General features: G+C 45.3%; 3 protein-coding genes across 3 annotated transcripts; 1 reads left to right on the top strand and 2 right to left on the bottom strand.

Moving 5' to 3' along the window:
* The first annotated feature begins 11,619 nt into the window (after window positions 1-11,619).
* On the top strand, window positions 11,620-13,334 carry LOC127757460 (uncharacterized). Its single transcript, XM_052282965.1, has one exon. It carries the CDS (start codon window positions 11,639-11,641, stop codon window positions 13,163-13,165), a length of 1,527 nt encoding a protein of 508 aa, XP_052138925.1. The 5' UTR covers window positions 11,620-11,638; the 3' UTR covers window positions 13,166-13,334.
* A 1,810-nt stretch (window positions 13,335-15,144) lies between these two features.
* Window positions 15,145-15,970, bottom strand: LOC127757461 (probable histone H2AXb). Its single transcript, XM_052282966.1, has 2 exons — window positions 15,687-15,970; window positions 15,145-15,576 (listed from the first exon to the last, which is right to left on the bottom strand). Exons 1-2 carry the CDS (start codon window positions 15,879-15,881, stop codon window positions 15,355-15,357), a joined length of 417 nt encoding a protein of 138 aa, XP_052138926.1. The 5' UTR covers window positions 15,882-15,970; the 3' UTR covers window positions 15,145-15,354.
* A 3,050-nt stretch (window positions 15,971-19,020) lies between these two features.
* LOC127756539 (peroxidase 24-like) lies at window positions 19,021-26,153 on the bottom strand. The gene is made up of 4 exons (XM_052281885.1): window positions 25,744-26,153; window positions 25,456-25,659; window positions 25,210-25,375; window positions 19,021-19,616 (listed from the first exon to the last, which is right to left on the bottom strand). Exons 1-4 carry the CDS (start codon window positions 25,996-25,998, stop codon window positions 19,201-19,203), a joined length of 1,041 nt encoding a protein of 346 aa, XP_052137845.1. The 5' UTR covers window positions 25,999-26,153; the 3' UTR covers window positions 19,021-19,200.
* Between the last annotated feature and the right edge of the window lie 875 nt (window positions 26,154-27,028).

A 27,028-nucleotide genomic window follows, 5' to 3' on the forward strand; every position in this document is an offset into this window, starting at 1 on the left:
GGTAATCCGTTTTTGCAAGGTCCAATGGAGCAACCACGCCGAGGAAGAAGCTACCTGGGAGCGGGAAGACGAGCTGAAGGCAGCCCATCCAGATCTCTTCGCCAGTTCTTCTGAATCTCGGGGTCGAGATTCCGTTTAAGGGGGGTAGGTTTGTCGCGTCCCAAATTGACCCTAAAATACATCCTCTAAATTATGCCTAGAATAATTAAAATGCATGTGAAAGCCCTCAAAAATTAAAATGTGCAAAGTTAAAAAGTCAAATAGGGCTTGGAGGATTTTTGTATATTTCCTAAAAGCCTAAAATGTGTAAATAAATTTTAGTAGAATTTTCAGAGCACAAATAATAATTATTAAGAAATAAACAAAGTTAAAAAGGTTTTATAAAAAGAAAAACCCTAAAAATCACCCCTCCCCTCTAATGGGCCGAATTCGGCCCATCTCCCTCCCCCTCTCTCCTCCTCCCCGCGGCCCACTCGGCCTCCTCCCCGCGCGCGTGTAGCTGACGGGCGGGCCCGCCCGCCACCCTCGCTGACGGGTGGGGCCCACCCGTCATCCCCTTCCTCCCGCTGCTCCCGCCGCCCCGCCCGCGCCAAGCGCCGCCGCCGCCGCCGATTCCGCCGCATCCCGCCGTCCCCGCGCGCAATAAAGAGGGGGGAATTATTCCCCGGGATCCCCTCCCTCTTTCCCCCCATTTTTCCCTCCCTCTCTCCCTCGGATTCGTTTGGAAACTCCTCCCCTAACCTCGCCGGCGCCATTAATGGCGGCCAGGTCTTCCGCGCCCATTTCCCCCTCCTCCGGCCGCCCTCTCTCACTCCCAACCCTATATAAACACTCCCCGAGCTCCCCACCTCCGTTTCCGCCACTCACCACCCTCTCTCCTCGCCGGAATCGAGCTCGCGCCGTCGCTCTCTCTCTCCGCCGTCGCCGCCGAGCTCCGGTCCGCCGCCGTCGTCGCCCCGGACCACCTCCCACCTCGGGGCCGCCTCCTTCGGCTTCGCCGCAACCTCGCCGACCTCGTCCACCTCTCCGTTTCGGTCGCCGACCGCCGGAGCGCCGCCGACCCCGTCGACCCGAGCCGCGCCGCCGCCTTCCTCCGCTCCGGTTGCCGTTTCCGTCGTCGCCGTCGACTCGGGGTGAGCCGTGGACCGCCGCCTCCTTTCCCCCTTCCCTCCCCTCTCTCGGCCGCTGCTCCGCCGTGCCGGTGGTCGCCGGCGGCGACCATCGGGGCGCGGGCGCTGCCTCCCGCCAGCCGCGCCGACGTGGCCGCCTCCGGGCGCGCCTAGCGGCTGCCGCGTGGGGCCCGGCCGTCAGCCGCCCGCGCCCTCGGGTGCGGCTGACGCGTGGGGCCCACGGCGCCGGCCGGTGTAAGCCGGGTGCACCCGGTCCACCGTGGACCGTGAGGCTGCCGCGTGGGGCCCACTCCCGTGGACCCGGTCCGCGCGCCCTCTCCCCCGGCTGACGCAATAAATCTCTTTTTAATTAAATTTTAAATGAAGAAATTCGTAAATATTCATTTAAAGAGCATATAAACTTCAAATGGCCATAACTTGGCCATTTGAACTCGGAATTGGACCGTTCAAGTCTCTAATTTTTCCTTAAGAAGTCAAGAACCCATTTTTGTGCTTTGTTCCTGCTTGTTATATGGAGTTTATTAGAGTAAAAGCCCTTTTATTTTTCCGTTGGTCGTGTAGACGCTGCGGCTTCGGAGGATCCGCTCTTCGTGGAGGTCGAAGCCGACGTTTGGGAAAGCGAGCAAGGCAAGTCACATCATTCTTTGAACATATTGGATCCCACTTTGTGAAATTACTTTGATTTAAATTATTGCATTATCGCTTTATTTAAATTCCCGCGTTATCACTGTTTTATTTAGCCATGCCTATTTACCTTTGTTATGACCTTATTGTTATTGTTATTATTACCTTGTTCACCCTAGAATAAACAAAACCCCAACTAGTGGGCACTCTATTCATGGTTCCACTAGTATGAATTTAGGTAGATGCTTCGCTGATTAATTAGGCAACATTAGGTGGTTTTATAACTCTAGACTTTGGGAATATTCATATCACTTGGACACCATGGAATGGTTGGATTATTGTGGAATTGGATTCACACCTCTCCCTCTATTCAAAACCCTCAAAATGGTTTAGGGCTGGGCTCGGGGTGCATGGTTTTGATGGTAGCACCTCGGCCATATAAGGACCGGTCTTCGGGCCTCTGTTGCCAAGCACTACCGTACTTCCACATGTCTAATGGGTAAGGCTTAGTTTGTGGCTCAGTCTGGCTATAAACAAAAGTACACGGATGGAGATGGACGAAGTCGGGGGTCGATGGACATCTCTAGGGCAAATGAAGGCTACACGAGCTGCGGCCCGGTAGTCGAGATGTCATGGCACAGGACCGGTGTCCTGCTGCTAGGGGCTCAGTCCTGCCTACCTGTCCCGGGGGTTCCGGCCGTAGGTGGGGTTGGGTCGGTACTCTTGTCTATGGCTAGGATGGGTTGGAAACTATGTCACGTCTTCCGTCCGTATACCGTGGTGGTATGTGGCACGTGGTTACGCGTGAGGAAGATGTGTCTTGTGGGCAAAGATGTACACCTCTGATCAGAGTATAATCTATTCGAATAGCCGCGCCCTCGGTTATGGGCAAGCCGAGCAATGTACCCAAGTTAGTGTTTTAATTCTTAAAACCTGCTTAACAACTAAAATGTGGAATGGTTGGCCTGGGTTGGCTTGGGACGAGCTGGGACCCAGGGTCGGGTTGCCAGTTCGGTCTGAATCATCGTAGGCCTTGGGTTAAGGCAGGTTCGTGTGGGTTCACGGCCTTGGTTAATAATATTGTACAGCTCTAGAATCGTGTTTACAAAATAGCTTTGAGCAACTAAGGGTCTTTTAAATGCTGTTTATTGCAAAACCGAACCCCTATATTATAACTCCATTGTACTCCTTTGCATTTATGCTGCACTCGTGGGTGTGTCTTGTTGAGTACGGTGGTTGTACTCAGTCTTGCTTAATTTTTCCCAAACCCAGAAGAGGAGCCCTTGGATGATGAAGGCTTTGGTGTCTAGCTCGTGCCTGCCGTCAAGCGCCTGTGGTCGTCGCCTTAGTCTTCCGCTGTTTTTCGTTGTCTTTGAGTGTGCTGGGCCGTCGCTGCCCATGTAATAATTAACTATTTACGCTTCCGCTTGTTAAACTATGAATTGTATCAACTTTTGGTGTACCTTGCCTCCTGGGACAAGGAATAACACACGCACGTAAGGAACGCCCGTTGGGTTATTTCCGGTCGTGACATCAAACACACATCCCCACCTACGGTTGAGTCCTAGCACCCACCTTCAGTAGCTGTAACATGTGGTCCTATGTGGATGGTAGGACCCACAGATCAGTGCCATTCCACTGCATAAATCCCAAGCGAAACACATATCATCTTAACCATTCAAAAAGACTAGCACGAGCCAATGGCAAAGACGAAGCCCTCCCCCCCCCCCAATGGCAACAGTCATCATGTTGGTGCCGTTAACAACTACAACAGGTTCCACACTAAAGAACCACCAACATGAGTGGGTGCGGAGGTGGTGGGGCAAGAGAAGCATAACCTGAAGATGGAGAAGCTCAACGAATTATTTAGGAAGCATACAGGGACTTGGAGATAGACATTATATGTTCTTACAAGAGAAGTAACAATAGTATTCCCATTCTGAAATGATAGTGAAGAAATAAATCAATATAAATTGCATTGTCCTAGCACAAACCAACATTGGGCAGGAGGTAAACAACTTCCAGCAGACAGATACCGGAACCTCATAACTAATTATTCTAGGAGCAATAACAATTGTATATAAAAAAATATTTGGATAAAATTGTTGAGAAGTTCCTACCAGAATATCAACTCGATCCATTACTTCCATAGAAGGTATCTCCTTCTCAAACCCTCATTGCAGCACCATTCTCAAGTGATCTCCAACAACCCGTCATATGGTTACTCCGTTGACCTGCAGTTTATTTGCTACTCTTGACATTCTCAATGTACTCAACAGTCTTCTCACCATGTTTACCCTTTTCACCAGCCATAACATCATTTTTTTCCATTGCTAACTACTCTAAGCTCATCAACACTATCAAATGGTGCATAAGCAACAATCTAAGATGCCCTTCCACACGTGGAAAGTGAAGGGTAGCTTTGTGGGTACCTGTGACATTACCAGTCGCCCCTCGTGTCAATCTAACACAATGTGCTTCCCTTTCCATCGCATCGTTGTCGGTAGAGGCGGTCGTGGCTCCTCTACCAACCTTCTCTTCTCACATATATGAGGGAGCTTTGACTCTGGCTCTAAGATCTCACGCGGTAAGATCTCCATCGCAACATGGCCAGCACTGCTTTTGATACCAAAAACTTCACTACACATCACTTGTCACATTGTGGAATTAGGCATCATGGATCTTGTAAACTTCTCTTATTTGGAACTAGAAAACTATATTGCTTTGCCTCTGTTGGGACTGTGATTAGAGTAGGAATGAGATGAGAGGTACGGTGTGTCTAGTTATATAAGAAGGTGCATGTGGTACTATTTATATAGTAACCAACAATTATTTTCACCAAGTTTGTTAGTATCCAATGGGTAAAGAATGACTCACATTTTCTTTCAAAATTGATGCTCTTGGGGTAGTTGCAATTTAGCGCAGTGTGTAGTGTGCCATGGTTACCCTTTGCATGATCCTCGGTGTCTTTTTTGCCATTGCTAGCTACTTTAAGCTCATCAACACTATCAGATGGGTGCATACAGGACAATCTAAGCCGCCCATCCACGCAAGATGCATGGAGAGTGAAGGGTAGCTTTGTGGGTACCTGTGACATTATCAGTCGCCCATCATAACGGTCTAAAACTATGCGCTTCCCTCTCCATGGCATTGCTGGTGGTAGAGGCGGTCGTGACTCCTTTGCCAACCTTCTCTTCTCATGTATATCTAGAAGATTTGACTCTAGCTCTGAGACCTCATGCGGTAAGATATCCATGGTGACATGGCTGCCACCACTTTCAAAACCAAGAACCTCACTGCACATCGCTTGCCGCATCATGGAATGAGGCATCACAAAGCTTGTAAACTTCTCTTCTTTGAAACGAAAAAACTAGAGCTCTTCGCCTCCTAGGATTGTGATTTGAGTTGGAATGAGCTGAGATGTAAGGTGCGTCTAGCTATATAACAAGGTGTGTGTGGTACTATTTAGTAACTGACAAATCTTTTCACCAGGTTTGTTAGTATCCAATGGGTAAAGAACGGCTCACATTTTCTTTCGAAATTGATGGTGTAGGAGAAGTTGTAGTTTAGCGCAGTTGTGCCAACTATAGCTAGTTGTGCTCAACTACCGCTATGTCTACGTTACCTTGGTAGTTCATAGTCATGTGACCTTAGTGTGTATGGCTAGATGAAGTGCGCGCGCATGCAATACACTGAGGGAGAGTTAGTAGTGCATGCATAGTAGCGTGCACACACCTCAAATCAACTTGGGTTGAAGTTGATAAACATGGTATTTCAATTTGTGTTTTTTTATAGCTTGATGATTGTCCGCTATCAAACATATTCTATCAAACATTTATAGCTTGATGATTATAGCTTGATGATTGTCCATGTCCCTTGGATGGTGCAAAATCCCTCTTAAACTTATGCTCAATTAGCTAATTTTTCCTATATTCACGGGAAATATAGCTTTATGATCAAATCCATATGTGACAAATCATAGAAGATGAGTGTGCTAAATACTCTTTAGAGAAGATGGAGGACATGCACATAACAAAAGTTGCACACAATAATTTCAAAAGGATTACTATATATATGTCATGTTTGGTTGGATAGTACACTTTGTAATGCCATAGTTTCTTAGGTGAGTATTTGGTTCATGCTACACTCTGGCTCACATAGACCCATTGTTTTGCCAAACATTGCCTTGCTAAATAGCTACACTTGTGGCAAATTGAGGATGCCATCCAAATATGCCTTAGAGCCCAATGCTACCACTTTATAGTGAAACAAGCCCTTGGTGTTTTAACTCATGGTGCCCACGAATATTACACACGCGATGATGTGCTTTCAATAGAAACTTAGTGAGATCCAGTGTAAAGCATGTATTCAATGCACATTCTCTAACTATAGTTACTATCTATGATCTCCGGTGTTAAGAAAAGCATGGATTGAAGATGAACCTCTTCTTTAAAAAAAACTACCATTATGCAATTATCCATTGTAACTTCTTTTTCATAAATTCCATATGAATATTTTGCAATGGAGTGTTATCCTTTGATTTACCGCATTCATTGGTATTGAACATTCCGCATGAGAACACCACATTATTCATCGCAGAAAATAAATAATTGAAAATTCATCATCTCCTAGATTTAGTGTTGATTCCATCACTATTTTCAATACCGAGAACCCACTGCACATCACTTGCCGCAATCATGGAATGAAGCATCACAAAACCAATAAGCTTCTCTTCTATGGAGCAAGAAAACTAGAGTTTTTGCTTCCTTTGTTTGGGTTGTGATTAGAGTAGGAATGAGCTGAGAGGTGTGTCTAGCTATATAACAAGGTGCAACTTGTGCTAGTGTGGTACTATTAAGTAACCAAAATTTCCTTTTGTGTTATCATCCAATGGGTACAGAATAGCTTAACTTTTGTGCTTACCTACCATTAAGATGGTTGCATGACCCATGGCAGTTGATAGTCACGTGAACCTAATGTGTGGGTTGGGATGAAGTGTCCCCACAATATAGTCAGGGAGAGTGGCATACATAATCGTTACTAGTGCATGCATAGGAGCCTTCACTTCAAATTAATGTTGGGTTGGAAGTCTATAAACATTGTGTTTCTTAATTAGCTTTTTTAGCTAGTTGTTTTGAATTTATTGTGGGGTTTAGGTGTCAATGTAGCAAATGTATGTTTTTTTACTAGGTAGCAAATGTATGTGGTGGTCAAGATGTCACTAGCTATCCATTGGGCCACTTACATAGCACCTATCTATGAGCGAGCCAAGTAATGTGAGACTTCTTACGATGTTAGCCCCCAATCCTAATGATTTGGAACCAGAAGTGCCATTTCCAAACAATTATACTTGGCACGTTTGGGATTAAACCTTAGATATTAATTGTGCACAATCCCTCTTAAACTGACACTCAATTTACCATGCAAGTGTCATTGACACACAATTTACCATACAAGTGTCTTTGACACTCAATTTACCATGCAAGTGTCTTTCACAGTCAATTTTTTATTCAAGTGTCCTTCATAGTCAATTTTTCATGCAAGTGTCTTTGAACATTTGGAGTTTAAATCATAATCCAACCAGTCTAAATTAGAAAGAAATACAACTTTATGAGAACAATGAATACATATATATCGTATGCCAGAATTTGGAATGAATGGTCATGCAAATATTCACCAACTATGGATGAGGATTTACTAATAGGCTTGTTGCATGAAATAGATGTATCTCTCCTCTTGTGTTGGTGTATTTTAATTTTTAAACTTGTCTTCTCGCTATCATGCATTTGTTAGTACGTCATTACTCATTTGTACTTTGTTGAACATTTGAGCCAACACCATGTAATGAGTGATGAAGCTTTTATTGAAGCAAAGACCGGATTTTATTCTATTATCTTAAAAATAGTTTTATTATCAAATCTAGGGATAAAATGCGTCAATCCTACTACTCGCATAAAAACCCACTTTATAGTTTATTTCTAACTTGCTAGAACAAATTCTGGAAGAAAAAATAACTAGGATTGTGAATGTGATAAGCAAGTAAAAAGAACCTGATTGATTGTGCCACTTGCATACCTCGTGCCCTAGAGATTTTTTTTTTCACTTAGCCTAAAAGAATCTTGCCTTCCGATTTAGAAAATAGAACATATCTCTAACAACCCGCCCTCCAGAACCACGCAGCCTAGCCCATCCGACGGGCAAGGCCACTTACTTATACCTCTCCACTTACACTTTCATTCTCGCTTCGTGTAACAGAATTAACTCAGGAGTTGTATGGTTGGAGGGAAGAGGCCTTAAAAGCTGGTTCCACCCCTGCTAAACTAGCAAGGTGGTACTAAACATGCACACACAACTCTCATGGGCTACACATGCCATATCTTAATTGGGCCAGGATGTCACACACTCCCCCCCCCCCCAAAGGACCCGATGTCCTCGTTGGTCCAACTTATCCACATAACCACATAGGCATATAAGCAAATGTCCAGGAACACACCTCCTCTTAGCGCACATCCGTACGTCTACTGCCGGCGCCATATGCCATGCCATGTGCCTCACACAGAGCCCACATGTGCCATGCGCCATATGCCCGCACACTAACTCGTACATGCAAACCGTGAGGGTCAACTATTGTCTTTTACTTAAGTTTAGAAATAACATGGGCGACATTTTAGAAATATATTGCCCTATTCTTTATAGGCTAACGTTAACGCTTTGTTGGTAGGTCACACCATTCATTCTAACTAGAATTGATCTTCGATTATGAAGAAGAGTATGTAAGGAAGGTCTGATTTTTCAAATACCTCCCATGCAATGTAATTCTTTTCTTCAGAAATTCCACAAGATTATAATGTCATGGAGTATGATCCTTTGGTTTATCACATCACTGATCCAAACATTCCAAAGCCTGACAACATCCAAGCTAATTTGTCGTTTCGTTGTTGAAGGTGTTGTTTTAAGTCATTTCTGGATAAAAATCCATAACTACCAATTGGTTGGTTTGGACGACATTAAATGACAAATGCATGTTATTTTTCGAAGGCGTTGTGGAGAGAGTTTCTCATAGGTACTATGCAGTTAATTGTGTTATAAGAAAGCAAATTATCACGAGTATGTTCATGTTGCTCTTTTTTTCTTTTTGTTGTGTATACATCCCAAGCAGATGCAAGGGTCAAATCCTATATATCTATAAAGTTCATCTTCACTGAGTGCAGTTAATGTTATTTCTCTCTTCTCTTAGAGCAGGTATAATAGCAGACTATTAGCCAACTGTATACATATTTTAATAAGATAAAAGATGAGAGAGAAGAGTAGCGGGCTATAGATCTGTAGCCAGCTGCAGTGCAGACTCCAAGACGCAATGTGTGTATGACAGGTGGGACCATATATTAATAGTATAGTAAGCAACTATTGTATGAATTATCTATTAGATTGGCTATAGATGAATTGAAGCTAATAGTGGGCTATTATATTAAGCCATATCACCTGTTAATCCATATTACATCTCTACTATTTTTAGCCCTTGGATGATTGATCTATGGTCCAAATCAAATCTCTTCTTTCCTTTTCTTACAGAGTCATATCACCTTAGTTATATCTTTGAATAATTAAAATATATTATATTTTTTCTTTTTCTTCTCGCATTTAGTTTTGCTTTTGAATGAGCAATCTATATATAATTTAAATCGTTACAAACCCAAAACATCTTAACTTTTTATAGCTTTTTCTTTTAAAAATGGTCGATTACAGATGAAAAATTAAATAAAGTATATAAAGGTATGTCATTTAATTATTTTACATATTATTTCTACTATTACTTCCTCCACTCCAAAAATCTTGACGCTTTAAGGTTTCTAAGCCAAATTAGCTTCATGTTAAAATGACCAAATTACCCTAACTATTTGATTCAATTATCATTTCATTGAGTACTGCAATCAGCATGTTAATACGGAGTACTCTCTCCATCCCAAAATAAGCGCAGCCATGAGTTTCCGTATCCAACTTTAATTATTCGTCTTATTTGAATTTTTTTTTGAAAAAACTAAAAAACATAAGTCACGCATAAAGTACTATTATGAATAATCTAGTAACAATAAAATAATACATTCTTTCAAAGCTCATTGTCAGATGATTTGATGGAATAGAGAAATGGTCACACTTTTCAATCAAACTAGATGAATAACTTGTCGCGTTGCTGCGGGAAATTAGGTTACATAATATGTACAAATATCATGCAATATAATTATTAAAACTAAAACAAATTGATACATGAATTTTGATCGTATAAATAATTAAGATTGCATGGTGTTATAAGAGAAGAAAGAAGAGACAATTTGAACCATAGATCTATCATTCAATGGCTAGAAATAGTTAGGGTGATGTGGTTTAATGAGAGAAGAGAGAAATAGCAATAACTACACTTAGTGGGGATGAACTATATAAGTATATAGGATTTGCTATAATCCAACGGCACCTTTTGTGGGACATTAAGAGAGGCTTAGAACGACTCATTTTTTTAGGATGAGGAAGTATCATACAAAACTCCCGCAGCAATACGTGGGGTTTCATCTAGCTTAAAATGCAGTTGTGTCGTTATGATTATCTTAAAAACTGCAGAGAAGAATTCGGGGAATTTAACTATTTGCAACTTTTAGATTTGGCAATTATCCAAATGCTTTGATTAGATTTACACAATTTTTTGCCCCTCTAAAGAGGTGGTCCCTTAACTATGTCACTTTTGCCCACGTGGCATGCCAACATGGCAAACTCGGGTGAAAAACGTTGTGGGACCCACTCATTAGTCTCTCACTCCCCTTCATCTTCCCCACGTTCGCAACCCTCATCGTCGCGGGCTCGCTGCCGCCCCGCCCCGCCCCTATTTTCCACCGCGTGGCCACCGCCGCCCCATCAACGTCGGCGCCGCCTCGTGGCCGACCACCGCGGGGCACCGCCCCACCGACGGCGTGTTGCGGCAGGCGGTGAATCAAAGCGCCAGCACCCACGCGCGCCACCAATTTCCTCTGTCACTCGCCGCGGGCTCCGCCGCCGCCTCTAGTCCCCCCTCCTCCCCTCCGACAGCCCCTACCCCTGCCCTTGCCCACCCTGCTGCCCTCCGCCTCTGCTGTCGTTGCCACCGCCATCACCGAGGTTCTGGCTCCACCGCGCGCGCCCGGCGATTGGGGCCCTGGCGTCGACTGCAAGGCAGTGTTGGCAGTGGTCGGCCACGAGGTGGCACCGACGTTGATGAGGCGGCGGCGGCCACGCGGTGTTGAAGAGGGGAGGCGGCGATGAGCCCATGACGATGGGGTTGCGAATGCAGGACAGAAATGAGTGGGTCTCACAATGTTTTTCACTTGAGTTTGCCACTCGAGTTTGCCACGCTGGGCATGCCACATGGGTAAAAGTGACAAATAGTTAAGAGACAACCTCTTTAGAGAGATAAAAAAATTAACTGCAAATCTAAAAAAGCCATTTGGATATAATTACCTAACCTAAAAGTGACAAATAGATAAATTCCCCAAAGAATTTCCTCCATTAGCCACACTGCAGATTGCATTTGGCTGCACTGCCACGTGGCGTGGCGCCATTCGTTGACGCGTCAACAAAAAGAGAAGAATAAAAAAATTCCTCACGTCCCCAATTTAATGCGGCGCGGAACGCGATAAGCCAGTTGTGAATCTCAACCGTCCATTCGATGCCATTTCAAATTCTCTCCCCTCACCAACGGTCGCGCCCCCCTACCCAGCCACCCACCTTGAATAGCCACTGACCTGTGGGCCCACGTAAGAGTGGGACCCACATGTCAGTGAGACGCCCCCGCCGCATAAATCCGCGCCGAAACCCGCATCATTTCAACCACTCGAAAACCCTAGCAAAAAAAAAGCCCAATGGCCAAGAAGAAATCCTCCGCCGCCGCCGCCGCCAACGGCAACGGCCATCACGCCGCCGCTGACGGCGTCGTCGTCAACGGCAACGGGTTCCACGCGGAGGCGATGGAGGTGGAGAAGCGGGGGGGCGACCAGAAGGCGGAGAAGCTCAAGGCCCTCAACTCCATCCTCCTCAAGGAGGCGGCGGACCGGCGGGGGCAGGTGGCGGCGCTCACCAGCCGCCTCGACGAGCTCTCCGCGGACGACGCGGCGCTGGCCGCCGCCGAGCGCGCCGTGGCGCAGGCCGCGCTCGCGGCGCCCCTCCGCGCCGCCGCCGACGAGGTCTCCTCGCTCCGCGCCCGCCTCGCCGCCGTCGAGGTCTCCCTCCGGTCCGCCGAATCGAGGGGGGCGTCCGAGGCGGCCGCCAAGGACGAGGCCAACGCGCGCCTCGAGGCCGTCGCCGAGGAGAAGGGCCAGGTCCTGAAGCTTCTCCGAGCGAAGGAGGCGGAGGTGGCGTCCGTGTCGCACAAGGTCTCGAAATTGGAGGCCATGGTGGCGCAGTTGGAGAGGAACAACTCCGAGCTGTTCGGTGAGAAGGATGAACTGGCGAAGCAATTGGAGGTCACGAAGGAGGAGATTCGGATGGTGTCAGACCAGAAGACCGCGGTGGAGAGGAGTTTGGGCGAGCTCAAGAACACGGCGCAGGCGTACCAGATTGAAATGGAGGAGAAGGTGAAGGCGAAGGTGGAGGAGTTGAAGGTGTTGGGTGCCAAGAAGGCAGAGATGGATGCGAGGGTGATGTCTTTGGAGGCGGAGCTCAAGGCTGCTGTGGCTAAGAGAGGGGAATTGGAGGCTGATGCCGCGGCGAAGAAGGGGGAATTCAATATGTTGAAGGGCGAAAACGATAGGCTTCGTTCGGAGGTCGCGACAGCAGTGGAGAAGCATCGCACATCTGAGGCAGAGGTTGAGAGGCTCTGCACGGAATTGGGCGTGGTGAGAAAGGAGAAGGAGGCAGCTGCCAAGGTGTTTGATGCTGAGAAGGCGGGTATCATGAGGGAATTGGGGGACCTCAAGCAGAAGGTGGAGGAAATCCAGGCCAGCAAGGGAGCGGCCGAGGAAGCAGGGCGTGAGAAGGACGCCCAAGCTGTTAAGCTGAGAAATGAATTGAAGGAGCTCTATGTCTCCATGTCGCAGCTCCAAGCATCCTGTGATGAGCTCGATACAAAGCGCTCGCTCCTGAATGATGAGAAGAATTATGTTCAGGAGGCACTGGATGCTGAGAAGGCTGAAGCGCGCAAGCTGAAGTCGAAAATTGAGGCTCTTGAGAACTGCAATGTTGAGAAGGACAGTGAGATTGGGAAGCTGAAGGTGGCACTGATGGAAAAGAGGGAGAAGATTGATGTCCTAATCAAGGACATTGAGCTGCTGAATCTCGAAGTGGCTGAGGCACATAGGAAGAGGAAGGGTGGCATTTGGGCTTGGCTCTATGCGGCCACGACTACCATGGTGGCTGCCATCTCCTTCATCTATGCCACCAAGTCCCGGTGAAGGACTACACTTTTCTTTTTGCTATGTTCTGTTTTCTGTTTACATGCTTATCAGTATGCAACTCGATATGATAAGGTTGCTATCTCGCTGAATTACTCTATGATGGTGATCGGCTGCAACTATGCAATGAAGTGAAACTTTTGCTTATGTTCTGATATGTGCTGTGTTCTTGTTCCTGTTCATCTGGGGTGCATTTTATCTTTGAGAGATCGATTCCGTTGTGTAGTTTACTGGATTGCCTTTGTGGAACTATTAATATACACGCGACAATAAATTGAAGCAGGCTTTTTTTCCTTTAATAGCTACTATAGTTACTGTCGTCCACTCGTCCTGCATCCATGTTCGTATGGTAGAATCATCTGAGTGTCGTCGAATATGGTTTTGTTTCTCATTAGGTAATGCTTAAAGAATAGTTACTGCATTGCATATAGATTGTAAAGAATGCCAAATACGGGACAAGTTAGTGATGAACTGTCTCTCTGCTTTTCTGTTTATATTATTGACCATTACTAGCTTCCCGGTATAATGAATTAAGCTATCCAGAGGTATATGACACACACGGTATCTCTTTGTCAATGAGTTGCCATGTGATTATTTACTCCTTGCTTAGTTGGATGCATGAAACTGGTGGCTGCTGGAATTTCCAACCAAATTATCGGTTTAATTCAGCCAGCAAGGTATAGAATTGTACAGACAAAATACAATTTAAAACCTTTAAAAAGAGAATATGGTCTTAAAATGGTACAATGAGAATGAGGTATCTTGCAATGGTAGTCAGATGTTCAACCTCCAGAACAAAATTTACTTTGCTTTTATGCACTGTGCAGTGAAGTGGAGTTCTGCTTACATTCTGCTATTCGTTGTATTCTAGATTATTCTAGATTTAACTGCAAGATTCTATGGTATGAATTGATCTCTACAATGTTGAGTAGTGTCTGCCTATGAAGGACATTCAGAAAATTAAAATTAATCTGTAACAAGATTTTTAGGTTCGACTTGTGCTAACTTCTTGGATTCTAGGTTTGATACAAGTGTTATCAATACTGTACTGCTGGGGTTCATCAAAGTAGCTCCAAAGAATCTTCAGCACTCATTTGTTTAATCTGACTTGATCTGCATTGGTGCATCTAATTGTTCATGCTTGAACTATGAAGTTCACATCGCCAGGTTGTATTGTTGTGATGCTTACAGAACAGTTCCTACTAATACAAAGTAACAAAGATAGTTCAATTAAATGACAATGGGAGTACAATGTACAGTTATTGCCTCAGTCAGGTGTATTCATCAACATAAGTGTGGCTTTCACTTTGAACCTGTATTGTGTTTCTGAAAAGATGAATTCTTCTTTTAATATAATAACTACTGTGCAAAACCTGGTACTCCGAGAGAGTACTATATGCCGATCTTCTGATAATGGTAAACGATCTTCTGATTTTTGGGACGGAGGGAGTACGGCAGTTCGGTCTGTCAGAACAACAAACTGAGAATTACAGATGTTCCAGACCAACAAACTGATCATTCGCGTTCACCTAGTGAACCAATGTTCAGGACTACAAAAGTTTCAGATTCTCGCCAAGTACTCCTACTTCAAAGCGCAACAATATCCCCATTCTTCCCTAACTTATTGGCGTAAAAGACTAATCTGATTTCTCCATCCTCAACAGTTAAAAGAACCAACTAGTAGACCACAAAGAGAAGCAAATCTCTTGGCCACTTCAGAAATGCAGAATACTGAACTGATGAACACAATGGTATCTCACAGGCTAACACCAAGAATTTTCAGGCCGCATCATCATTCCCAAGCCTCTTCACATTCCCAAATAAGATATTCAGAGACCTAGACGCACGACCCGTATTCTTTGATCCAATTGACACAGATTTACCCAACAACGAATATTTTCAGATTGCAATATTCTCATATCAACAACCACCAAAAGTTCAGATGAATCACATTTCAAATGCAGATAGCTATCCGGGCGTAGAAACAAGCATCCATTCATATATTCCATTCCATTCCAACAAGATTTCTCAAGCACCAAACCCATCACACCATCATCCAACCATTCGCCAAAACCTAACCTAACAACCTAAAAAGGATGGATATTACTAAGATGGGGTAAAAAGAAGAATCGGATCAAATAACAGGGAGCAACAAAGTTCTTGATCCGAGTAGTAGAAAAGAGGGGATCCTAGAACTCCTGGGAGGCGGATCCGATGTCGGCCTTGTCCTTGCCGCCCTTCTTGGGGAGCAGGGTCTGGTGGATGTTGGGCAGCACGCCGCCGGCGGCGATGGTGACGGCGCCGAGCAGCCTGCTCAGCTCCTCGTCGTTGCGCACCGCCAGCTGGATGTGCCTCGGCACGATCCGGTTCTTCTTGTTGTCCCTCGCCGCGTTCCCCGCAAGCTCCAGCACCTGCGCCCAATCACACTCCCACCTCCATGAGATTAAACCCCCCAAAATCCCCAAGCGGCGGCGGCGAAGGTGGCGGCGAAGGCGGCGGAAGAGGGAGATGGTGAGGTTACCTCGGCGGCGAGGTACTCGAGGACGGCGGAGAGGTAGACGGGGGCGCCGGCGCCGACGCGCTCGGCGTACTTGCCGGCCTTGAGGTACCTGGCGATGCGGCCGACGGGGAACTGGAGGCCGGCCTTGGACGACCGCGACACCGACTTGGAGCCCTTCGACTTCCCCCTCCCGCCGCCGCCGCCCGCGGAACTCATCTCCTCTACCGAAACCGACGGAAACGGCGCCCTGGTTCGCCTGGTCGCTCGCCGGAGATATCGCCGGAGTGGGTACTACTGGTGTTTCGATGAGGAGAGGAAGGCGAGGCAGCGCCGGGGGACTATATAGAGGAGATGGAGGCGCGTGATTGGTGGAGGCGTCGGCGCCGCGGATCGATGACGTGGAGGCGTCTTGAGCTGTTGGATCGGGAAGGTGTGGGGTTCGAACGGACGGCCAGGATCGCGCGTGGAGGAGGCGAAACATTTGGGGTTCGCGCGGGTGTGGGATTTGGAGGGAATTGGGAATTTTGGAGGGGAGATTAGCGGGGGGGAATTCGCTCCACGCGCTCGTCGCCTCGGTGTACGCGTGGAGGTGGGGCCCTGTCGCTGACCTGTGGGCCTAGCTTCGGGTTTCTCTACATCGGCGAGTGAGACCCCTCTTGTCAGTGCAAGGATATGGACCACCTGTCAGCCGGTCCATACGAAAAACGGAAGAGGGAAGACTGGTGAAGAGTGGTGAGGCTGGTGGGCCATGCTGGGCCTTTTTGGGCTTTTTGGGCCGAAATTTTGGGATAAGTTCACTTAGTGACCCTCAAAGGTGATCGAAATCTAATCCGTGACTCTAAACTACAAAACCGGATATCTCGACCCTCAAACTCTCAAAACCGGTGCAATTTGATTCCTTGGTGGTTTTGGAGAGTGATTTTTCTGACGTGACGCCTACGTGGCGGTATTGAACAGATCTCCTTTACACATGGCGTTTGGAATTAAAAAATATGTGTGGGACCCGTTTTTTATTGACACAAAGAAATTATGGGAGCCATATGTCCCTTCTCTCTCCCCTCCCTCCAGTTTCTTCTACCTCCTCGCCGCTCCCTCTCTCTCTCTCCCGCGGCGGGCGGAGACGGCGGCGAGCGGCGGAGGCGCGGGCATGGCGCGGCGGCCTGCGAGCGGCGGAGACGCGGGAGTGGCGGCGGCAGGCACTGGAGTGGCGACGGCGGCGGCGCCCGGGCCGAGCTCTACCGCCTCGTCGCTGACGGCGACCAGGTGTTCTACGCCACGCGCCGGGGCACCCGCATGCTCAACATGTCCGACTTCTGCGACCGCTCCCGCAACGACGCCTGGGACTTCTCCGCGTTCGTCCGCACCTACGCCGCCTACCTCGACGACCGGCTCGAGTACCGGATGCAGGCCAAGCACGGCGGTGCCGCGCGCCAGGGACGACCGCTCCGCGAGCAGTTGTACGCGTCCTCCGGGAACCGCTTCAACTACGACGACTTCATCATGAGAGACGACGAGGCCACGAACACCGAGGCCGACAAGGCGATGGCGCTCGTAGCGAGGGAGACGCCGACGAGCGAGATGACGCTGGAGCAGCTCCTCGCGAAGGCACAGCTCCTCGTGTAGTAGGACAACTTTCTTTAAGGATGGCCGCTTTTCACTAACCACCCGATTAATCCATTACTTAGTTAATTATTGTGGTTGCAATATTAAAAATTGGAGTTAAAACTAAATTTAGCCGTGATTGAATTTGGCTTGCCGCTGGCGCCGCATTGTCTTTTGCTGCCAGTGGCGATGGTGGTGGTGGTTCTTGCTCTTGAGAAGAAGCTGCTGGTGGTGGTGCTTGCCTGCTTGGAGGAGCACTTGTAGAAGCCGGAGGGGTCGGAGGACATCAGGCTTCTCGTGGAGAAGGCATCCGTGCCGTCGTCGTCGTCGGAGATGGTGAAGCCATAGGGGTTGGACGACAGCTTCGGCTTCTTCCCACCATTGAAATGCCCATGAGACCGTGACGGTGGGAGCAATGCCGGGTTATGCTCTTCTTCTTCTCTGGAGGAAGCGGGTGGCGAGGAGGTCAAGCGTCTTGGAGAAGGGTCGACGCGGGGGAGGAAGGCGGCGGCGGTGACGGTGGATGACGTCGTCGTCGTCGACCCCGCCGCGTGTGCCTCCCGCCGCCGCCGCCGCCCGCCGTCCTCCTGCTCGAACGCCTGGTCGCCGTCGGCGAGGAGGCGGTGGAGCTCAGCCCAAGCGCCGCCGCCACTCCCGCGTATCTGCCGCTCGCGCCGTCTCCGCCCGTTGCGGGGGAGAGGGAGAGAGAGGGAGCAGCGAGGAGGGAGAAGGAACTGGAGGGAGGGGAGAGAGAAGGGTCACGTGGGTCCCATAATTTTTTTCCATGTCAATGACAAATGGATTTCACGCATATTTTTAATTTTAAATACCACATAAACACCACGTTTAAAGGAGACCTGATCAATACTACCACGTAGACGTCACGTCAGCAAAACCACCATCCAAAACCGTCAAGGGAGTTAAATTGCACCGATTTTAAAAGTTTGGGGGTCGAGATACCCGGTTTTGTGGTTTAGGGTCACGGATTAAATTTCGATCACTTTTCGAGGGTCACTAAGTGAACTTATTCCGTACGAAAAACAACAGCATAGTTACATTTGATGTTTTTTCAATGTTTTGATGCATGCGCCACCACGTTAGTATATTTGGATCAAGTCAACCTGCTATATCAGCAGAAATCAATTTCCTAACCACCAAAAGAGTCCAATGTTGTGAATTTGCACCCTTTTTTTAAGTTGAAGCAGACGTTATACTCGGTTTTGTGGTTGTGGTTGTGGCTGAGAGATGCGATTTGACCAAGGGGCAGAGATGAGGGAAGTAAAATAGACTTATTCTAAGGGCCTGTTCACTTTGATGCTAAAAAAAACCTTACCATATAGTTACCAAAATTTGATAGCAAACTAAATGTAGCTACTTTTTGGTAACTTTACCAAAATTTGGTAAGGTTGAAAATGACATCAAAGTGAGCAGGCCCTAATTTTGGGATATTTGGGGCCTTTTTGGGCTTTTTGGGCCGAAATTTTTGATACTTCACATTCTCTCAATACGATTATACGAAAGAAAACAACATAATTACATTTTTGATGTTTTTTGTTTCTCAAGACAAAAATGCAAAAAAAAAAAGAGGAGAATAAACACATTGTACACATTTACTCCACCCCACAAGGAAAAAAATTGCAGAATACAATAAAATTAATTATAAACCGCTATATATATATATATATATATATATATATATATATATGGGATGCCTATATATATATATATATATATATATATATATATATATATATATATATATATATATATATATATCCCTTACTTTGAACTCTCTCACTATACCATACCGAACTCACAACAAACAAAGTAAAAAAAAATGAAAATCTGAAAAAAAAAATACTCCATCCATCCACAAATCCACAATTATGCACTGATCACGACGATTTCATCATCATCAATCACCAAATTAAAATCATTTCCCGTTGATGGCCCTGCAGTTCTTCCGGATCTCGCCCTGGTCGCCGGTGAGCACGCCGACGCGGCCCATCTTGCGGACGGCGTTCTTGAACTCCCGGAGGAAGTAGTCCTGGTCGGTGAGGCCGTGGACGAGCGCCGCGGCGCGGCGGTCGGCGAGCAGCGCGGCGTCGGAGGCGAAGAGGCCCCGGCCGAGCTTGAGGTTGACGAAGTAGTGGGCGTCGAACCGGGCGGGGCTCCCGGGGTCCATGGGCACCGCGGTGGCGTTGTTCGACGGCGACCCGCACGCCGCCCGCAGCTGCGCGGCGTATGCGGCGTTCAGCGACGGGTCGGCCGACGGCGCGGCGGCGCCGGTGAAGTTGAAGAGGCGGGCTCCGAAGAGGTTGCAGTGGCCCACGCCGATGGTGTGCGCCCCTGCGTGCAGGTGCGGCGAATTTGCAGGGTAGAAATTAAATTAGCTCCAGATTTCATATGTAAGTCGAATATGAAGTTTGTAGGTTGAATTGAATTGGTTTAAAATTTTGTATTTTATCAAAAATAAAAAGAATATGATTCACCTATTTGTAAAGTTAGAATTATCCCGCTCCAGGAAATGTCGGATAAGGACTCGTACCAAACAGGACCAATATATAATGTTATTTTCGGTTAAAAGCATTTTGTTTTTTTTTTCTTATATACAATTTGATCATATATAGATGTATACCCTCCAATTTTTAATGGAAATTTAAGATTTACCTTTTTGTACCCACGTGTCGTTAACCTTAAATGACCCACGTGTGATTGACACGTGACATTTTTCACAACGTCGTAGAAGTATTTACAAAGTAGCGTAAACATGTTTATGGCGTAAAAAAGGTCATTGGTGGTACTTTCTTCATCTTAAAATATAAACAAGATCAGTATTAAAATATTAAACACTTTTAAATAGAGTACTAATTGTTTTATCAACCATCATTTATTCGATTTTCTTCTCATATTTTCCCAACTTTATCTCATATACTAATGAGTATCCTAGTTTTTTCTACTTGCATTTAATTTTTACTAAAATCTATAAAAATGTTTATATTTTGGAAAATGAGAGTGAGTTGTTTTTGCTATTTCGTAGGATTGTGGTCGTTGTGCAAACAGAGATCTACATAGGGCGCTGCTAGGCCCCTGGGTGCTAATTAAATTAACACTTCTGATCATACTTATCATATAGTACAGTGCCAGCAACTAAATTAAGCAAGTCCAATGCAAGGTAGCTATGATTGACACCCCAACATCACACATTTTCGCATGGTCCACTTAATTCAGCTATAGCTGTTCATCTATCATCCGCTATATATTTCCAGCGCATGCATGAATTGCACACACTGCTGATTGATGAGCAAATCCAACATTATTCACATCAAAGTACAATCCAAAAACAGTGAGATCCTATCCTACACTGGGCTAACTTAATCAAAGCAGGCATTTGGAATTTGGCACTTGGGATGGAGTGGTACACAGCACTGTTCGGCACTTAACTGAAACCACTCAATGATGAACTAGCTGATGGGCACCATTGAACAACACACAGATAATGGAACCCAGTCTATCTTGCTCTAGTGTCGTACAGGTGCTTGGATACTCTCTTTGGATATGGATGTTAGTTAGAAGTGGCAGCTTGCATATGTATGCAGCTAGCTACTATTCAGTGGTAGTTGTTAGTTGTTAGCTAAGATAGTATAGGAGTATCTGAGTTTCTAACAACCACTACAATGCAAGCAGAGAGGAGATAGATGGATATAGAGAGATGCAAGCTTAATTGGTAAGTTGGTAGACTGCACAACTGTAACACACTGCATGCAGATTGCTAGAATTGGCAGGACCATCCGTGTTTTTGGTGATTTGGTTGTTAGTAGTACTAGTACTTTGATTGTTAGGATCACTGGATCATCAGTGTGATATATATGATGCCTGGTGAGACATTAGCCACCTAATTCCTTGGTGGCAGCCCTGCCTGATTGCTGGTTGCTTGAGCTAACGCAACACAGCACATGGCAGGCACGATGCATGTTGAATTGGTATGACTGGATGGATCATACGGTGTTCAATTAGGATTCGATTAGATCATGAGGTGACAAATCATGCATGATGCCAATGGTCTTGTCAGGAAAGGGAAAAATCTTATCGACGTTATTATTTATGCTCCTTATATATAGTTCCTAGCTTATGTACATGGCGGATGTTCTGTTTTTTCTCTCTCTGTGTTTGACAAACTGAACTTGGTGTTCGCCACCGATGATGTGGAGCTGGAACGGTGCCTAACAATCCTTAATTTCACCTCTTGTAAAGTTGGAGTACAACCATACGTATGATCCGTATACCGTATACGGTATAAGGTTCTAGCTCCATTCAGAAATAAAGGAGAATCGGTTTGAGTACTTTCACAAAATTATCTAGAGAGATGGAGCTGAATTTAATCTACTTCACAGTTTCACTCAATACCTAACTACTTAGAGTTAAGGGCCTGCCAAAACTTGAAGCCCAACTAAATAATTTTAGGACTCACAAAATGAACCAAATAGGACGAGTTGGGCTTAGGTAATTCTACAAAAGTTAAATTTAGAAGCTGTAGCGAACGAGAACTAACAAAGTTATAACTAGAAGAGTCGTTGTATACTAGCTTCATTCCTGGCAAAGCTTATCAGAAACGGACGGCTCTCGTCGAGAGCTGGTAGACGGGCGCCGGTAATCAAGGGCGGCCGGTCGTTGCGTTGCACCGACACGTGCATGCATCTCATGTGTGTAGCACCACATGCATGCACAGATACGCGTGCGCGTGTGGCGGTTGCACCGTCACTTTCGCTGCTACACTTGGCCGCCTCCATGCTGGGTCTCGATCGTTATCATCATTCATTCATTCACACCCATACCGATACGGTCATATGTATGCCCGGTATATCTCTCTCTACATCACTGTTAACTAGTACTCTCTCTTTTTATATCATAAGTCGTTTAATCATTTTTATTAAAATTTATTAAGTTTAATTAAATTTATAGTAAAATTTAGCAATATTTAAAATATTAAATTAGTTTTATTAAATCTACGGTGAATATATCTTAATAATATATTTGTTTCGCATTGAATATACTGCTATATTTTTTTATAAATTTATCAAACTAAAATAAGTTTGACTATGACTTATAACATGAAACAAATGGAATATTTCTCCCGTCCTCCCTCACCTTTAAAAAAACCGCTCCAGAAAACCCCAAAAAAAAACGTCATAGAAAATTTGAATTGCACTTTTATCTACTAATATTGCCAAGAACTGGTTATAAAAGGCGTTGATGAATCATATTTTATCTATCGATCACGTTATAACGTAAGAACGTGTGTGTGTATATAGTATGAGTACTCCCTCCATACTCATAAAGAAAGTCGTTCAGGACAATATTTAAGTCAAACCTTGAGAATATAAATCATTAGTAACTCTCAAGTTGTTGAGTTTGAATATGTAAAAATTATATGAATATATTTGTCTTGAAAAATACTTTCATAAAAGTATACATATATCACTTCTCAATAAATATTTTTATAGAAATAAGAAGTCAAAGTTGTATTTTGGAGACCGTGTCGCTGTCTAAAAATGACTTTCTTTACAAGTACGGAGGGAGTATATATATATACTCCTAAATACAAACGATGTCACCAACGAACGAACGCGTATGTATTTAGAGTAGCATGCGGTCCACAACGACGGTCGCCGTCTTTCCTGGGGCGCGGCTGGGCGTGTGGTACGAGAGTACGACACACTTGGATGGGGATCGGTACATGGAACCCAATGCAAAGCTAGCTTAGAGCAAGTATAATAGTGAGCTAATAAGCCTACTATAAATTTATAAATTTAGCTGGAGGAGAGAGGTAGTGAAAAATTAAGAATGTTGGCTCTCATGCAAGAGCTAGCTTATCATAAGCTCCAAGACAAATGCATTAAATGTATAAGTGAGAGATAGAGAGAGGAGAAGAAAATTGTAGCCAACCTTATAGTTAATCTATTATATATGTTGACTTTAATATAAACTAATAGTAAAAAATAAGCTCTATTATTATTCTTGCTCTTAGGGCGCCGCAGATGTGCATGCCATGTGCGCTCGATCGATCGCAACAAACATTTGGACATGCAACGCACGCGCATGCATGCATTACAGGAGTCAGGAGATCGATCCTCCTGAGGGCATGTACAACGGTCCTCTATTAGCGTTGCTAATTAGGAATACTTATTGATATGGAAAAAAGAGAAAAAAGAGAGACAAAACATCATTGTTACGTATAACGACGGCTTAACGACTCTTACTCACTATAATATGGAAATAGGGTTGCATGAGGGTAAAAGAATGGAAAGAATATCAACAATAGGAATATTTTTGAGTTAATGATTAGAGCATTTATCGTCTCAACTATTGTACAGACATGGTCTCTAAATATTTTTCTATTACTTAAGAAACCATATTCACCTCTACTATTGAACATGCGCTGATTATGATCAATATTTTGAAGTTGATTTCTCCCCATACTCTCTCCGTAAAAAGAAAGTCTAGAACTAGATGTAGCATATTCTATTACTACGAATCTAGATATCCAGATTTATTGTAATATAATACGTCACATCCAATACTAAATTGATTTTTTATGAGACGGAAGGAGTATATCACATTTTCTTAATTAACCTCTACGCCTCAAACAGCCCGATCCTCATTTGAACGGGGATACCCCTAACCGCTGTTCTACGACATCAACGTACACTCCTCGTTTAATGAGGGTATTATAGTTTTTCTTTCTTTGTTGGAAGTGATCCTTTCGAATCAAAGGGTCTTTTAAGGAATTTTGGAGCAATTCAATCCATGAAATTATTTATATATATGTACGTAGTTCACTTGATCAAAGCAAATAACTATTCAACTATCCTATGAAATTGTTTTGGATTGGTTAAAAACTTTTGACACGAGGTCTAACCTCTTGTAAAAAAACATATTATTTGAGGTGTTATGGAATTCTAGTGTTTCCTTTTTCTATTCCTTTTTTAAATCCCATATTCAGAGGAACGATTTTAATTTATTCTTGGTTATATTTTGGATAGAGGAAGTAGTTTACCGGTTCACTGCCATTTATAACCAGTTCTTGGCAATATTTAGGGATTTGGAGATTTAATATAATCTAGACTTTAGAGAGTTGTTCTGAAGGTTCAATGTAGGATCCACCACACAAATACCAAACAGGAAAAAGGTATACAAACATGTGTAGAATCACTCATTGTACTAAGATGACCCCACTTAGAATAAAATAAGGCCATCTTAGTGATAAATAAGGCCATCTTAGTGACTCCCCTTTGTCTTGTTCTTTCCTTCCATTCCATTCCATCTGACATCTGATAGGTGGCCCCCGCATTTTTCAACAAACCGGTGCTTAGTTCCATAAGCGGTGATAGCACGGTTAAATTTTAAAAATTGATCTAAAAAAATTGTTAACTTTGATCGGTGTCCTGGTCCATTTGAGTAGTTTTTCCGGATTTGCCAGGTATAACTTTACTTATTTTTTTTATAAAAAAATAACTCATTGTTAATTTGTTTAAATTTGTTGTTTTTCAGCCTGACTTTTCATAGTCAATGGACAAAACTTTGCATATTTACTCCATTCTATAATATAAAATTTTACCATTCAAATTTATTCTAAAATATAAAAGACTTCAAAATTTCGATGTAGTAGTATTTTTTTCTTTAACTACTCACTTTTGTAGTAACTTATTCCTTTTCTACCATTTTTTTACTAGTTTGTTCTCAGTCAATCTATTATATTTTATACTACTTTATTTTCTCACATAGCATATCATTTATATTATAAAACGGAGGGAGTAACAAATAAACTAAATTTGCGCGGTTATGTTTTCCTTAAAACCTTTTACTCCAACTCAAGTATAAATTATTTTCTCTTGGCTTGATGACACGATTACTGTGGTCTGTGGGAGGGAAAGTGTGTTACCTGAGAGGATGACGAGGTCCTTGACGTCGAGGCCCTTGCCGGCGAAGTTGGACTCCAGCGTCGTGAAGTTGTCCGACGGCGCCGGCAGGTTCGCCAGCGCCTCCGACGCCAGCGACACCACGCCGTCGCGCCGCCCCAGCTGCACGTCCCACAGGTCCCTCCCAAACTGCACGCATGGCGAAAACGCGTCAACAATGCTCGCCGGCGTCGGCGCCGGAGATGACAGGGAATAGTGGCTTGGCTGACCTGGTAGGAGACGGCGTCCCTGGCGGCGAGCGCGACGATGTCTGCGCAGGAGACGACGCCGGGGCATACGGCCTCCAGGACGGCCTTGGCGGTGTCGATCACGTCGTACCCGCCCAGCGATCCGTTCGGCGCCGCGTCCTTCTCCGCCGCCGCCGCCGCGCCGCTCCCGGCCACCGTGTCGATCAGCACCGACGCGTCGCACCCCTGCACCCACCAACACACAACCGTCAGCGAAGCGAGCGGCGCCATGAACGGCGGCGAACACCTAACGCGTCGTACGTAACGTACCCTGACGAAGCAGTCGTGGAAGAAGAGGCGGAGCAGCTTGGCGGGGAGCGCGGCGGGGTCGGCGGCGACGCGCGCCGTCACGATGTCGCGCACCACCGCCTCCGCCGCCGGGCACACGTGCCGGTAGTAGTGCGCCTTGAGCGGCCCCGCCGACGCGCTCGCTCCCCCCACCACAACGCCGACAAACACAACCACCACCAGGACCACCGGCATCGTCGTCACCGGCGCTGGCCGCCGTCTCACCATGGCCGCCATTGCACCCACTTCGATCTCTCTCTCAATAGCTAGCTACGTTAGGGTGGTGGTTGTGAGTGGCCCGTGACTGGTTTCGCAGCAGCGAGAGTGAAGTGTGTGCAGGTTGGGCGTTGGGATAATGGAATCTGAAATAGTAGAGTATAGGAGCTAACAACAATGAGCTATGGCTAATGTGGAGGGAGTCCGGTTGGCCCTTATTAAAGGCCAGTGTGTGTATGTAGATTGTAGAGAGGCAGGCATCTTTCTGATGTGAGTGCCAAGTGGCCACAAAGCCCACAATAGCTCATACACAACACTAGGTGAAACTTTGGTCTCGTTATTGGATACTCACTCAGTCCTAAAAAAAATCCACTCCTAACATTCCAAGGTAGAATATAATTAGTGGAGATTGAAAATGACTAAAATAACCTTAATCATTGAAAAAAAGTAGTAAAAGCGATAGATAGGTAAAGGGTATTGAAGGGATAAAATTTCTCATTTTACGTGTTGAGAGTAGGTAGAATAGTAGAAGTTAGTTTTTTCTGAGACGAAATTCAAACTCTAAAAATTGAGTTTTTTTAGGACGGAGGAAATATGCTATAACATTAGTCCTGAATGAATTGTCCTCCTTCAGCATGGCTATAGGTGAAGAGGTTTCATGCTTTGATTTTGGTATACACCACTCGGCATATTTTAAGGGGAAATTACACAAATTGTTAACCTTGGAACCTCGATCTCCAACATTCATGCTTCGTCCGTCTCCGACGAACTTCGGCTGACAGAGGATGCGCGGAATAGGATTTCGAGGTTAGGGGTGGGGGATGGCGGGCGTCTGGAGGCAAGAAAGTCAAAGGTGTTTTCTAGCTTAGAGGGTAGACAGGGGCGACAGTGGCCCATTGTCCATCGCTTTGGCTCTACCGCGGGAAGAGAAGTGTTTGTATTTTAATATTGTTTTTCTTGTACTTTGATTTTCCAAAATTTTGACACCACTTACCACAATTACCGTATGTTTGCAATTTTTTGGGGGTCTTTGGGCCCTAAATTACTCATT

Source organism: Oryza glaberrima, chromosome 12, assembly GCF_000147395.1.
Source record: "Oryza glaberrima chromosome 12, OglaRS2, whole genome shotgun sequence".
In the NCBI taxonomy this organism is placed as follows: Eukaryota; Viridiplantae; Streptophyta; class Magnoliopsida; order Poales; family Poaceae; genus Oryza; species Oryza glaberrima.